We start from the raw sequence: 15169 nt of genomic DNA, 5'->3' as shown, positions 1-15169 counted from the left end.
CTCTCAAACTGGACTCTGATAAAATGGAGGTGCTGCTTTTAGAATCATATGTGTCCTTTTGGATTCTACTTGGTGACCACCCACATTGGGCCCCCACCCTCACCAGTCACCAAAGCCAAAAACCTGGAAATTATTTTTTATTCCAAATGAACCTTTATCTATTAGATAAAACAGCAATCTCTTCCTGTTTTTACCTTTTGAAAACACTGAAAAAAGTCCTGCCATTTATCTCTTTTTTTAATTCAATTTCTATTTATTAAATTAAAAAGATGAGCATATAAGTAGCGTAGGATACAATAATAATGATAGGTACAGTGGGAGTCTAATATAGGAGACAAAAATGAGACAACCTGTAAATCATAAGAGAGCAAAGTAAATAAGAAAACAATAAATTGGAAAACAATAAATTACTCAAGTGCTTTGCAGTGGTAGTCACAGTGAAGTCGTGATGTTATACTTGGATAATAGCAACAAATATTATGCAATACAAGTGAGTCAGCAAGTACAGTTACATGAGTGTATAGATATAGGATGCAATACAGTTTTGGAGTATCACCATTAGTATATCCTTCCACAATCCTTACAACAGTATAACCCTATTACTTTATTGGAAGCTAAGATTATTTTCACAGAGGGTCATATGAGAAGGAACAGACGTCAAGCGTCTAACATAATTTCCTATGTGATTTACGCCAGGGAGAGGTGTGGAGTGCAACATTGTCTGCGCCTCTCAAGAAGGAGAGACATTCTTGCCACATCCTAAATGAGACCTATTTGAAGCTTTTCCACTTAGTCAGAACAATTTTACCGGCTAGGGTAAGCATAAGATCTAGCAAGTAGCGATCATTTACATCTGTGATCTTAGGGTCTAGAGCACCTAGGAGTACATAAGAGAGTTCCCTTTGAGGGGTTATGTTGTAAATATTACCTATATATTCATACATCTTATCCCAATATGTTTGAAGACTAGGGCAGTGGAAGAGCAAATGGCCTAAGTTGCATACGTGGGATTTGCAGTTACAACATGTAGGGCTTTCACTGAGGTTCAGTTTAACGATTCTTTCGGGTGTCCAGTAAGACCGGTTTATTAACATCAATTTGGTTTGTGAGAGTATTGGGGAGATTTTGTTTGAGAAGGGAGTGATATGTATCATTTCCCAGTCGAAAGGGATATTGTTAGCATTGGGTTCCGATTCCCACTTTTCTTCACATTTCTTGTGGGATTTGCTGGTTTGGGATATAGTAATTTATATATTTTGGAGATGGTTTGTCCTGACCTTAGTAGCTGTAGCTAAACAGAGAAGGGGGTTCCCCGTGGGTATCTTGGTGATGTAGGCAGGAAATAAGGGGGAAGAAACCAATTATAGAAAAGGAGAGAACCCTGCCTCAGGATATATAGGCCCTAGCTATGGGGTCCTGACTGATACATATGGAGGGGTGATTAACCAAGGGGTTGACGGCACATAGCAAAATCACATGGTCGAATCAAGGGGACTAAACAGCTTCATTTTATGAAAATATATTTTTATTTTTTTATTTTTATTTCATGATACAGAAAATACTCTTTTTGTGGAGCAATATAGATTTAATTAGGATATATCACAGGTGCATATAAAAACAAATAGGTTTGAAGGCAAAATTGTCACAACAATTCATCCTACCCAGTAACAGCCTCAATTCACACACGTATACTCACTCATTTCAACCCTACTTACACTCTCTCTCCTAATTACATACACCAATCGCTCTCTCATTCATTCTACTTTCCCTTGCAATTATAGCACATAGGTGGTCAAGTCGGGATGTTCATCCGGGTGGTTGGTTTTAGCTACGGGTCCTGGTGTTATGAGGGCAATAGCTGTATTCCAGGGGACATACGCCGACGCGCGTTTCGGTGACCGGCCAGTGAGGCCGCACCTTCGTCAGGGCAAGGGGCAGTATACTGGGGCAGGCACAAAGGTATAAAACTCTGTAATAGAGAGCAGAACAAAATACATTTTTACTATTCTGTTTAGTTATGTACATAATCAGATAACTAATCTCTCTCTTTTTTTAAAAAAACACAACACCAATAATGAGTTTTCATCCACAATGATTATTACAATTCTCAAGTATTTAAACAGACACGATTCTAGGGTTTCCATCAATTACTTTTTACATTTTAAACAGTTTTGCAGCAAAAACTCCTAAATTCGGCCAGTGACTGCCACGCCACGTCAACCCTCTTAAGACACTCCCTAATACAGATTCCCTAGTGAGTGAAATCTGGAAGGCATAATGATGGCCTTAACTGTATGGACCATGGAGTACATTTAGCACAGAACTGGACATCTTCACTTACATACAGCTGTATTTTTATTTTTTTCCCCACACACATTCACTCGTATTTAGATTTGTTTCCGTCTTCACCTCAGGTACACGCATGACACGAACAACCTTATAGATAACTCCCCTGGTTCATTAGAAAGGGTCCTAATGGCGCATTTTTAGATGTTTATGATCAAAAGAACGGTTGTTATATACTTCCTCCGCCATATCGCATAGGTTGTTTCAATATTTTACCTGGTTCTTTATTCAGGTCTGCTGTTCAAAGAAGGCAGGCTTCAGAGGACCTTATAAGGTACAAAGGTGTTTACGCTGTAATCGTTTCGTAGGACTTCATATTTACTGAATATTAACAGTTAGATTCCTGTAAGAAGCAGATGGAGAACCTATTTTATTTCTAAACTAGATCATAGTTCGGGTACTTAACTAGAACCTTAGTTTTTTCCAAGTTTATGGTCATGTAGAATTTATATGAACTTCTTTCTTCCAATCCTTTCATTTATTTAGTAGGAACAGATTTTATAGACTCCTACTTAAAATGACACCTATTCATTAAAGATCACGCTCTAGAACCTACCCCAAAATGCATTAATCACCTACCTATTTAGGTATAGTGGTGGTCAAAACTGATTTCTGGGAGGCAGTTCAAGGCAGTGGTTGACCGCAACAGGGCCTATCAAATAAAGCACAGTTATATCAGTTTATGGTACTGACCCCCCTAAATAGTAAGGCATCGCTGTGGGGGGATAGTGGGAGCATTTGTTGACACATCCTAGCGCACCTCCCCACGGTGGAAAGTTTGGTCAGGTACATGGCTGGGGTACAAGCATTCAGTATTAGTCCATTTCATTTCGAGATGTCTCATGTCCAGCGGTATACCTTTATATAGAGCCTATCAATTCTAGGTCCGTGGTACTCAAGGGCCTGATCCACCCATCCCTCATATTTAAATTATTATTATTCACATCTTTGAATAGTTTCAATTACCTTTCAGAGTTCAAGACGGAGTTGGAACTCTAGAATGCCACTCATATTCAAATATAGATATTTTATTTCTTAGTGGGTTCCTGGAGCATAGGGGTACACGGTTCCAGAAGGTGCCTATATGCCTGCGAGTAAGGACAATAATTAAAGGCGGCTGGTACCCCTCGTTATCCCTCTTCATTAGTTTATTGTCCCTCTTCATTAGTTTGTAGTAATAGCTATCGTTTTTACCTCTTTGTAGGCGGGAAGACCTCTCGAAAGCGGTTTCGATATTATTCAAATTCCCTGCTATGTACAAGAGCCTTTCCCGCAGTTCCGGGCCGTTTTCGACAAGAGCTGACAGTTACATTGCCTACAGGGGGATAATAGAGGAAGTTTTTAGAAGCGGGAAATATCCATGATGGTGTTCCGAGATACGCGAGGCTCCCGCATAACACTTACCTTATTCCAGGACGCCTGTATCCTCAAGATGGGGTTCCGCCGACTCAGTCCGTCGGCCAGTTGAGAGATGCCGGTTCACTCGCATTTTCGGCGTCCTATTTAAGTATCGGTATATCCGCCCTTCGTGGGCGTTCCTTCTCAGCTGGCCCTGGTTAGAACGATGGAAATAGAGGGCGGACTCTCGCTACCATTGTGTCCTAAGTCGCCATATTGTGTATACTACCGGCGATCATGTTAATAGTAATCTGAGGGAATGTGGCGGCCATCAAAGTAAAGCCGATCATCTCTTGTCACAATGCCTAATGTTATTGAGGGAAATAGTTCCCACCGTGATAACCAACGTGTTATTTATTATCATCAACGGCGCTCTTGCTTTTTAGAACATTATTTTTCTCTCGCTGCCTTAATTTCCCAAGTCGCCATATGATGTATATCATCGACAGTCATATTGATAATAATCAGAGGAAATATGGTAGCCATTAAGGTAAAACCGATGTTCTCTTTTGCCGCAATGCCTCTTATTATATTGTTAGATTCCTGAGGGTAAAATTATTCCCCATAGTAGTTGGTGTATTATTTGGTATTGATGATAATAAATAACACGTTGGTTATCACGGTGGGAACTATTTCCCTCAATAACATTAGGCATTGTGACAAGAGATGATCGGCTTTACTTTGATGGCCGCCACATTCCCTCAGATTACTATTAACATGATCGCCGGTAGTATACACAATATGGCGACTTAGGACACAATGGTAGCGAGAGTCCGCCCTCTATTTCCATCGTTCTAACCAGGGCCAGCTGAGAAGGAACGCCCACGAAGGGCCGATATACCGATACTTAAATAGGACGCCGAAAATGCGAGTGAACCGGCATCTCTCAACTGGCCGACGGACTGAGTCGGCGGAACCCCATCTTGAGGATACAGGCGTCCTGGAATAAGGTAAGTGTTATGCGGGAGCCTCGCGTATCTCGGAACACCATCATGGATATTTCCCGCTTCTAAAAACTTCCTCTATTATCCCCCTGTAGGCAATGTAACTGTCAGCTCTTGTCGAAAACGGCCCGGAACTGCGGGAAAGGCTCTTGTACATAGCAGGGAATTTGAATAATATCGAAACCGCTTTCGAGAGGTCTTCCCGCCTACAAAGAGGTAAAAACGATAGCTATTACTACAAACTAATGAAGAGGGACAATAAACTAATGAAGAGGGATAACGAGGGGTACCAGCCGCCTTTAATTATTGTCCTTACTCGCAGGCATATAGGCACCTTCTGGAACCGTGTACCCCTATGCTCCAGGAACCCACTAAGAAATAAAATATCTATATTTGAATATGAGTGGCATTCTAGAGTTCCAACTCCGTCTTGAGCTCTGAAAGGTAATTGAAACTATTCAAAGATGTGAATAATAATAATTTAAATATGAGGGATGGGTGGATCAGGCCCTTGAGTACCACGGACCTAGAATTGATAGGCTCTATATAAAGGTATACCGCTGGACATGAGACATCTCGAAATGAAATGGACTAATACTGAATGCTTGTACCCCAGCCATGTACCTGACCAAACTTTCCACCGTGGGGAGGTGCGCTAGGATGTGTCAACAAATGCTCCCACTATCCCCCCACAGCGATGCCTTACTATTTAGGGGGGTCAGTACCATAAACTGATATAACTGTGCTTTATTTGATAGGCCCTGTTGCGGTCAACCACTGCCTTGAACTGCCTCCCAGAAATCAGTTTTGACCACCACTATACCTAAATAGGTAGGTGATTAATGCATTTTGGGGTAGGTTCTAGAGCGTGATCTGTAATGAATAGGTGTCATTTTAAGTAGGAGTCTATAAAATCTGTTCCTACTAAATAAATGAAAGGATTGGAAGAAAGAAGTTCATATAAATTCTACATGACCATAAACTTGGAAAAAACTAAGGTTCTAGTTAAGTACCCGAACTATGATCTAGTTTAGAAATAAAATAGGTTCTCCATCTGCTTCTTACAGGAATCTAACTGTTAATATTCAGTAAATATGAAGTCCTACGAAACGATTACAGCGTAAACACCTTTGTACCTTATAAGGTCCTCTGAAGCCTGCCTTCTTTGAACAGCAGACCTGAATAAAGAACCAGGTAAAATATTGAAACAACCTATGCGATATGGCGGAGGAAGTATATAACAACCGTTCTTTTGATCATAAACATCTAAAAATGCGCCATTAGGACCCTTTCTAACGAACCAGGGGAGTTATCTATAAGGTTGTTCGTGTCATGCGTGTACCTGAGGTGAAGACGGAAACAAATCTAAATACGAGTGAATGTGTGTGGGGAAAAAAATAAAAATACAGCTATATGTAAGTGAAGATGTCCAGTTCTGTGCTAAATGTACTCCATGGTCCATACAGTTAAGGCCATCATTATGCCTTCCAGATTTCACTCACTAGGGAATCTGTATTAGGGAGTGTCTTAAGAGGGTTGACGTGGCGTGGCAGTCACTGGCCGAATTTAGGAGTTTTTGCTGCAAAACTGTTTAAAATGTAAAAAGTAATTGATGGAAACCCTAGAATCGTGTCTGTTTAAATACTTGAGAATTGTAATAATCATTGTGGATGAAAACTCATTATTGGTGTTGTGTTTTTTTAAAAAAAGAGAGAGATTAGTTATCTGATTATGTACATAACTAAACAGAATAGTAAAAATGTATTTTGTTCTGCTCTCTATTACAGAGTTTTATACCTTTGTGCCTGCCCCAGTATACTGCCCCTTGCCCTGACGAAGGTGCGGCCTCACTGGCCGGTCACCGAAACGCGCGTCGGCGTATGTCCCCTGGAATACAGCTATTGCCCTCATAACACCAGGACCCGTAGCTAAAACCAACCACCCGGATGAACATCCCGACTTGACCACCTATGTGCTATAATTGCAAGGGAAAGTAGAATGAATGAGAGAGCGATTGGTGTATGTAATTAGGAGAGAGAGTGTAAGTAGGGTTGAAATGAGTGAGTATACGTGTGTGAATTGAGGCTGTTACTGGGTAGGATGAATTGTTGTGACAATTTTGCCTTCAAACCTATTTGTTTTTATATGCACCTGTGATATATCCTTAGTAGCTGTAGCATCTTTGAAGGTATCGATGGGTCTGTAGGCTTAATAAAGCGCATCGTGAGGAGAGATTTTAATTTAAGGAATTCGTAAAAGTCCATTGGTTTTAGCCAGTGGCGAGACTGAAGCTCTGAAAAAGCCATGGGGAGGGTCCCAATATAGAGGTCTTTAACTAGATTTATACAGCTTTTTGACCAGAGTTCGCAGTGGAGCATCCTGCAGTCAATCTTCAGGCTTGGGTTGTGCCAGAGAAAGGCATATCATTGATGATTGATCTTTCTATGTCCAGCCAGACTGGGGTTATAGTCAGTCTGGGGGAGTAGCCAATTGGCCCCCTGTTTACAAAGAAATGTCGTTTGATAGTTCCTAAAGTTCAGGAGACCCAGACCGCCTTTATCTTTGGGTAATTGGAGTTTTTTCATAGATATTCTGTGTCTCTTACCCTGCCAAAGGAACGTATTGAAGAGTTTATAGATCTTGCTCAGGAAGTCATTTGAAAGCGTCATTGGTAGCATGCTAGCTAGACAGTTGACCAGAGGAGTAATCATCATTTTTGTCTCAGCTCTTCCCCACCAGGATAAAAATTTAGGCGACCAGCCATTCAGGAGTGACGAGATTTTCTTAAGGAGAGCATTCTGGTTGGTCTGTAGGGTGGTGATCAGATCTTTCGTGAATTCTAGGGCTAGGTATTTGAAGCACTTAGGTTGCCATACCAGACCGGAATTACCAATAATTTCTTTCCCACCAAGGGTGTTCCGCAGTTTTACCTCTGTCTTGTCTTTATTCAATTTGTACCCTGATACTGATGCAAATTCATCTATTGCGGACATAAGTTCAGAGATAGCAGCCTCCCCATTCTCAGAGACAACTAAAACGCTGTCTGCATAAGCAGTAATCTTAATTGTACAGTTGTTAAAACGGATCCCTGTGATCTGCTTATTGTTCCTTAGGTGGTAGAGGAAATGTTCAATTGCAAGGAGGAATAGAGATGGTGACAGGGGTTAGCCTTGTCTTGTTCCCTGTTCTAGTTTGAAAGAGGATGAGAGGCAACCTCCCGCTCTGACCCTAGCTGAGGGGGTTAAGTATAGTGCCATGACCATACTTTTGAAATTTTCACCCAAATTAAATCTGCCAAGTGTAGCATCTAAGTAGGCCCAGTCAACTTTGTTGATAGCCTTTTCGGCATCCAAAGTAATGGCGAACGTCGGTGAGTCAGTAGATTTGGCTTTCTCAAGTACATGGGCAGGATGCGAGTGTTATCACTAGATAGCCTATTTTTAAAAAAACCAACCTGTGAGGGGTGGATGAGTTTGGGTAAAAAATGTTGTAGGCGTTTAGCGAGGATCATAGCGTGAAGCTTGCAGTCTAAGTTAATTAGGGTTATCGGTCTGTAATTTTATGGGAGTGTTGGGTCCTTCCCTTCTTTGGGAATTACTGCTATGATAGCTTCTGCTGGTGTCTCATTAATCTTTCCAGAGTCACTGAATTCGTTGAATAAGTTTAGGAGTGGGATAGACCGTGTCGATGAGAAGCACTTATAAAATTTGGCGTTAAACCCATCCGGGTCCTGGGCCTTTCCGGTTTTTAGGGCCCTTATTGAGCCTTCAATTTCTGAGGCAGAAATTGGGCTGTTAATTTCAGTTTTTCTTTATCACACAGGGCAGGGAATGAGCATTTATTTAGATATTCCTGTTTTTTTATGGACCCAAGTCTTTATTTTTACTATACAGAGTGCTATAGAAGTTCTTAAAAATTCCTGCGATCTTGTCGGGGTGAGAATGCGCCATACCTTTTTGGTCTATAATATTTTATATTGTGTTATTTTACATTTTAAACTTTATTTATGAGGCTAGGCTTTTACCTGCCTTGTTTGATTCACAGAGTCTTTCGCTGACTATTTTATTATACTCATATTTCTTTTTCATTTTTTCGTTCAAAAGTATGGTATCTCTGGAGATGACATGTTGTCCCTCTAGCATAGTTATATCTTTTCCTAGTTTGTCAAGGCTGCTATTAGAGTCCCTATTCATGGCAGTTCTAATTTTAATGATCTTTCCTCTGATGGTGCTCTTTAATGCCTCCCTTTTTGTAAGGTCTGACGTCTCTCCAATTTTGTTATCCTTTAGATAGTTCTGGATCGCGTTCCCTATGGCTTGTCTATGTGCTTCTTTTTCTAAGATTTCATTGTTGTGTCTCCAAAGGGGTTGTTTCTTAACAGGTTTTGGGTCAGAGATCTTAATTAGTACTATACCGTGCATATTTTGACTAAGATCCCTTCTTTTGATTCCTCGGGGCTATAAACTTAATGTGAACAAACAGTGCGACGAAACACGTGTTGGCTGTCTTTGTGGTTACATACGGAATAAAATAATGTAACCATCAGCTTCTCTGTGCCTTTACTTTGTGCTTCGCAGCTAGTTCTACTTAGAGTGACAGACCTTTCACTTTTATGTGTGGTGGTGCTCTGGACATTCTTTAGATATTTACTGTAATGCTTCTCACCTGGGTATATAACAATGTCTTTTACAAAACATTAGCAGCTGCAGTTTGCTACAGTCCAGTTTCTAAAAAACCTTAAGAGATCTGAATTAGCTAGCAAAGGGCTCAACAAACTGCACTGGTTGCCAATTATGAGGAGAGATGCTTTTAAGGCACTCTGCTTGGTACACAAAGCCCTACATGGCATTGGCCCTGACTACTTTAAGGACCAAATCATTTGGTATATTCCCAGAAGATCTTTGTGATCCGCCTTGGCCAGAACCATGCAAGTACCTAAGATCTGTAAAGCTTCTTGGGGTGGTAGTAGCTTTATTCATTCCACAGCTTTCCTGTGGAAACAAATGCAGCTGCATCTTAGGTCTCAGTCCAGCAGAAGGTGTTTTAAGAAACAATTAAAAACCTGGCTCTTCACTTACAATTAACCCCTTCCACGCTGATGACGAGCTGGGCTCGTCATGGCGTAGCCTCCTCGCACGCTGATGACGAGCCCAGCTCGTCACGTAACATGCGTTTTAAAAAATCTCAGCGCAGGAGCGGAATCCCGCTAGCGCGCATGAGGTTAACTAATCTTTTGCTGCTTTTGTCCCTTCTGAGCCCCGGAGTAGAGCTGTTAGTGCCAAGACGCCCTTGGGCATTTGTTGTGTTTTACAAATATTAATATAATATAATAACATATTTTATTCTATACTACACTGCTACATATCTGTGTGTAGGCAAGCTAATCATACTGGGCAGAAAGGGGCGAAAACTACAGTCATATGAAGTCGGCATCCTTGTAAAATAGAATTTATACATGTGCAGTTTAGGCTCATTCTTCTCCTCTACCATATGCTGTATCATTTTCATCAGGAGAATTGTGGAGGTTCCTTTATTAATCATGCGTGGGTGAGAGTATAGCTTAGTAGGACTTTTGCCGTTAGTAGTAAATTCTGATATTTGCCACTTTGTTGATGTCCGAAAGTAGTGGCTTTTCCCAAAATGTGACATTTCAGAGCATTATGGGTAAGACGGCTTCTGATGGATACTTCTAACTGCAGATTCCTCACCTTGTGAATTTTCGCCCAGGCATTCGACTGGATACAAAAACTCAAGAGCAGTACTCATGTGCACCTGTATTTGACATCATGCAGGTCTACACCAGTGTTGTTCTGCTATGGAATTGATGCACCATTCAGACGTGCTGACATCAGTTGCTTTCTTTCCACGCCTTTAGGTGCAAATCCAGTGCTCTAGTCCTGTGTATGAAGAGATTCACTAGTCTTTTTCATAACATCCTATCAGTGTGCTAGGGAAGTTTACCCTCCTAAAACTAAAAGGTTTAACCCTTGTAAAACTGTTCCAAACAAAGGTCTATGACAAGACCCCCACATATGACAGACCCCCACAAGTAATGCCTGTGGTGCGAGCACAACTACATAGGCAGCACTTGCACCAAGATGAACCCGAAAACCATATGAGACTGCAAGGCAAAACTCTGTTTACAAACATCAGAAGCCTCCATACTCTGACCGGTTAAAGTCGAAGTTAAGGTCCACTTTCCACAGCAGATCTTCGTTGCATTCTGGTTAGTTGAAGAAAAAGCATAAAGTCCCAGTGGGGATCGGCCTCTTCTGTCACTCTCAAACTCCTTAGAGGGAGCAAGGGCATCCTTGTGCCACTAGGTCTCACTCACGAACTCCTGAAAATCTAATTCCGATTCTGATCCTGGTGCAACCTACATTTTTTGGTCAGTGGCAATGTCGTTGCAGATCAAGGTATTTACTGTGGCATGTTGTGCATATTGTGCCCTGTTTGGCTCCCTCTGGTCCACCTTCGGGCCCCAAGCATACACAGAGGCCTCCAATTGGGATTCCTTGGGTGAGGAGTGCCCTAGGTAAAGGGGTGTAGCTTGGTCAGTAAGATTGGGGGGGTGTAAGCTTTAGATTTTCCAACAACCATGCTGGCATGTAATGTTCAAATACATTATACCATAAGCAGGGTGCATGACAGAAGCTAAATAGGCAGTCGAAAGGGAGATGAATGCAGATTGGCAGGAGTAGCAAGTGAGAAAAAAAAAACATTTTGTAAAATGACCAATATTTGAAGACTTTCAAAGCAGAGATGGGTAGAGTGTTGTGGCGGGGTCGCAACAACAGGGCGTAGGCCAGGTCGGGTAAGGTATGGCTTTATTTTTCAAAAAACACGCTTTTGTCTACTCGTAAGTCTTTGGTTGGCAAATGTGGCGGGATCCGTCTTGGAGCAGGTTTCGGGTCTCTTTGGAGCAGGTTAAGGTTCACTTGCTGGGGCTCCTAGCGTCTGGTTTCTGGATCTCGGATGTCACATCAGGTGGAGGAGTGTTGCGTGAAAGAAAAGAAAATTAAGATATATGTCAGGACTCTTGTCCTTTTGGTATCTGGTATTTTAAGGGGACCAGGGAGTGAGGGAGAACACCACACACAGTGCACGATGTGACACATGATCCTAACAAAACTAAAAGGTAGTGGACTTGTGCTTGTGTGGGTGAAACAAATGGGTTTTAAAAACTGGTGGGAGTCGGAGGTTTCTCGCTAGGTGGTTTACGCTCCTTCCTTCCCACCCACCCCAAGAACTTGCCCCGTACCTGTTCTAGCCACGCTCCTCCTGGAGCATGACACGGCGGCTCGCGTTGTCGTTGGCCTCCTTGCTCTGTCGCCGCTGCAGCGGGACCTGTTCTCCGTTCTTCCTCGTTTTCTCCTTCTGCTCCTCTCGTCACCGTAAACGATTTCCCTCTCAACTCCGTTTCTCCTCCAGTGTCTGCAAATCTGTTATGCTTGCCTTCTGTTAATTTGCTCACAATATCAGTTCTGCTGTTAAATGAGTTTAAGTATGTAAACAGTCAATATTTCAGAATGATGAATACAATGTATTGATTTGTAGAAAATGAATTTGTATATATCACATTTGATTTTGGAAAAAGAATTTTAAATCAGAATTGAAGAATAAAACTAAAATAGTTTTGCAACAGTGCACAGTGGTCGGGTGTGATTTCACTCGAGGTAGGAAAGTTCCATTACATGCACCATATAATTAAAGACCAATGTCCTGACAAAGGTCTCCAATCTGTTCAGGCCCTTCTTGAACATCCCATTTTACAACACCCTTGCAGATACTCTCTTGAGCACTTGGGCAAAACCAAGTTGGGGGCACCAGTCAATAGACACATGGCTCGTCGTCACAGACCAGTGCTGGCCGACCCTGCCTTCTTGACTTCACACCCAACCCCAGAGAGTTTGGTGGTATATGTGTCCCCTATGACTCCTCTTGACAGTAAATCTAAATACATGGAGACATTTGGAAAGCACATGTTCTCTTCTGCCCTCAGTTCTGTCAATGCCAGCTGCCTCATGGGTCTCTACCCTTATACTTTGCGGGTAGGGGTAAGATATATGTATCATAGGTTAACTGGCGAATTTCAGTGTTATTTGTTTTAAAACAGTAGTTTTAATAATATTAAAAGCCTGAACTATACTTTAGCTTTAGTTCTTTATCTGTGAAATTCCGTTTTTTTTTAAACATAAAATTAGATATTGTTACTATAACTAACTATAACTTCGCTTTAACCTTTGGAATTTTTCAGTAAATTGCTGGGATACTATACCTAACGATAATATTGTTTTTTCTGTTTTAAAAAAAATATATATATATTCACCCAACTATTTCACTGAGCATAGCTTTTGATGAGCTCGGTAGGGTGGTGGATACAAAGCCCCACTGCTTACAGCTAACCACAGAAACCAAACCCGCCTCTGGGCGGCCAACCCCTCACCGCGTATGAACTATAATCTGCAGCCAGACACTGCCCTCAAGCCCCTTTGGCATCCAACGTCCAGTTGCTGGCCAACACCCCAAGGTCTCGCAACTCCCCATGGACACCCACCCTATATTTTCAAAATGTATTTTATTTTTCCTTGCAGTACTCCCATGCCACTGTTGCACAACCAGCATTCCAAGCTACTGCGGCACAGTATAAAGTTGCTCTTTTTGAGGACTGTAGGGTCCCGGGGATCTCACAGGAAACCTCGCTGGGTCTCATGAGAGTACTGCGTGCCCACAGTGATACTCCAAGGTACCACTCCAGCGATGGCACCTGTCCATATATCCCTATATTTTGAAGCTTAAATTCTCTTAAGTGGCTAAAAAGCCTTCCACCAAATCACACAATGCATTCTGTCTTATTAAATATCTAGCTTTCTGACAAATGTGGTGTGAATTTTCTTCTGTATCACTTCTCAAAATTCCTATGGGAAATGGTAATTTGTTTTGGGACCACACCACTTTTTCTCAGCCCTCCACTTGACGGATCACCCCAAAATGTTCCAGGAAGGAGCTGAGGTCGATGAACTCTTTTTTTATTTTATTCTTTTACTTGGAATGGTTTGTGAAGATGTGTCAAATGGCACAAAAGTTATCAGCAACATAAAAAATACTCTTTATATGGAAACGCTCACTTAACTATACCCAGGGTGATTTCATTAAAAAGTCTTTCCTGTGCAAATTTCTTCTATTCAAAGAATAAGCAATAGCCATTTAGAAAGTTTTACACCTGTGCACTCAGAAACGAATTTCATAAGAGACAAACTATTGATATTTGTTTGACGCACAGTTTTTGTGCTTAGGACAAACCTATTAGTAACAGAAGTGCAAAAATAAATATTACCCTGATGAAAGCCTTTATTTGCACTGATACATTCTCGCTGTCTTTGTTTTTTCTCAGCACTGGCGCCACTGTGGATGGTCAAGTCATAAGCCTCTGTTACAGTCCGAAGACGAAAGCAGTAGCTCTGCAGTTGTCCGATGGGCAGATCATGAAATACTTTTGGGGTGCGTGCAAGACTGCTCTAACATGTTACCAGCACAGGAGGCTAGCATCCATTGTTTTGCCTCTGTCCACTCTAGAACAGATTGGTTCTTCCTTTCAGTCATGTCTTTGTGTCCGTTTCTTATTTGTGTATTTCACATCATCACTCAAAATTGTTCATATTACCACTTTTGTATTGCTATTGAAAAATAACTCAAACCTTTATCTAGTCATAGGAGTGTGCCATGTACTCCTGCACTCATAGACTTATCCCCAATATTATATCCCCCTTTTTCACTTCTATTGATTTTCAGGACATCTTGATATTCTTTAGTACACAAGGAGTATCTTTTGAGCCACAACACTTCTTTTTTCACAGTACCTCACTGTTTAACATGTGACGCTGTAGAGACCTTAACTCTTTAAATTATGATATGTAGATTGAAATTGCTATTGGACAACCACTGGGTCTGCACACTGAGTGCAGACTATCTTACGTTTTGTGTACTAAATTTCTTTGTGTGTTCCTGAGAACAGGATGCAGTACATTGATTTTGGCATGGGGCCTGAGCCTCAATGCTCCACTTTGGGATACCAAAATGTTTCACGGTGTAAATATGCCAATATACATCTACAGTCTCAGAAGGAGATATAGTACTAAAGCAGTTAGATGGAGCATTAGAGAGTAAATCCACTGTTTCGCATCTCTAGATCCCAGGGCACCTAATGAAACAAAATATGACCCTATTGCAAAAGCAGGTATTAGTTAATGATTATTGGTGATTTCTGTGTGTAGCAGTCAGACATCCCGATGGTCATTTCCATTAGGTAAGAGGAGACAGAGCGGAAATCGAATGCTGTGTTACACTTTGTATCTCAGATAAGTTTGTGCTTCTACCTCAGACTAGTAGAAACTATGCATTAAAAACAGAATGCATGACTGGCTTTCAAACAGTGGCAGATGGGATTGACATATTAACCTTTCCATTTGGTCTATTCTCCC

The 15169-nt window shown here is 41.4% G+C and overlaps 1 protein-coding gene across 1 annotated transcript in view; it reads left to right on the top strand.

Moving 5' to 3' along the window:
• ELP1 (elongator acetyltransferase complex subunit 1) overlaps positions 1-15169 on the top strand; it is a 686929-nt gene that overhangs the window by 227286 nt on the left and 444474 nt on the right. Inside the window, exon 15 of the mRNA XM_086963713.1 lies at positions 14083-14189. Coding sequence (XP_086819839.1) covers positions 14083-14189 — 107 coding nt within the window. The remainder of the gene's footprint in view (positions 1-14082; positions 14190-15169) is intronic.

The sequence above is a fragment of the Lissotriton vulgaris genome, chromosome 3_1 (assembly GCF_964263255.1).
Source record: "Lissotriton vulgaris chromosome 3_1, aLisVul1.2, whole genome shotgun sequence".
NCBI lineage: Eukaryota > Metazoa > Chordata > Amphibia > Caudata > Salamandridae > Lissotriton > Lissotriton vulgaris.
The sequence above is the reverse complement of the archived record's forward strand: the minus strand, read 5'-3'. Positions and strand labels throughout refer to the sequence as shown.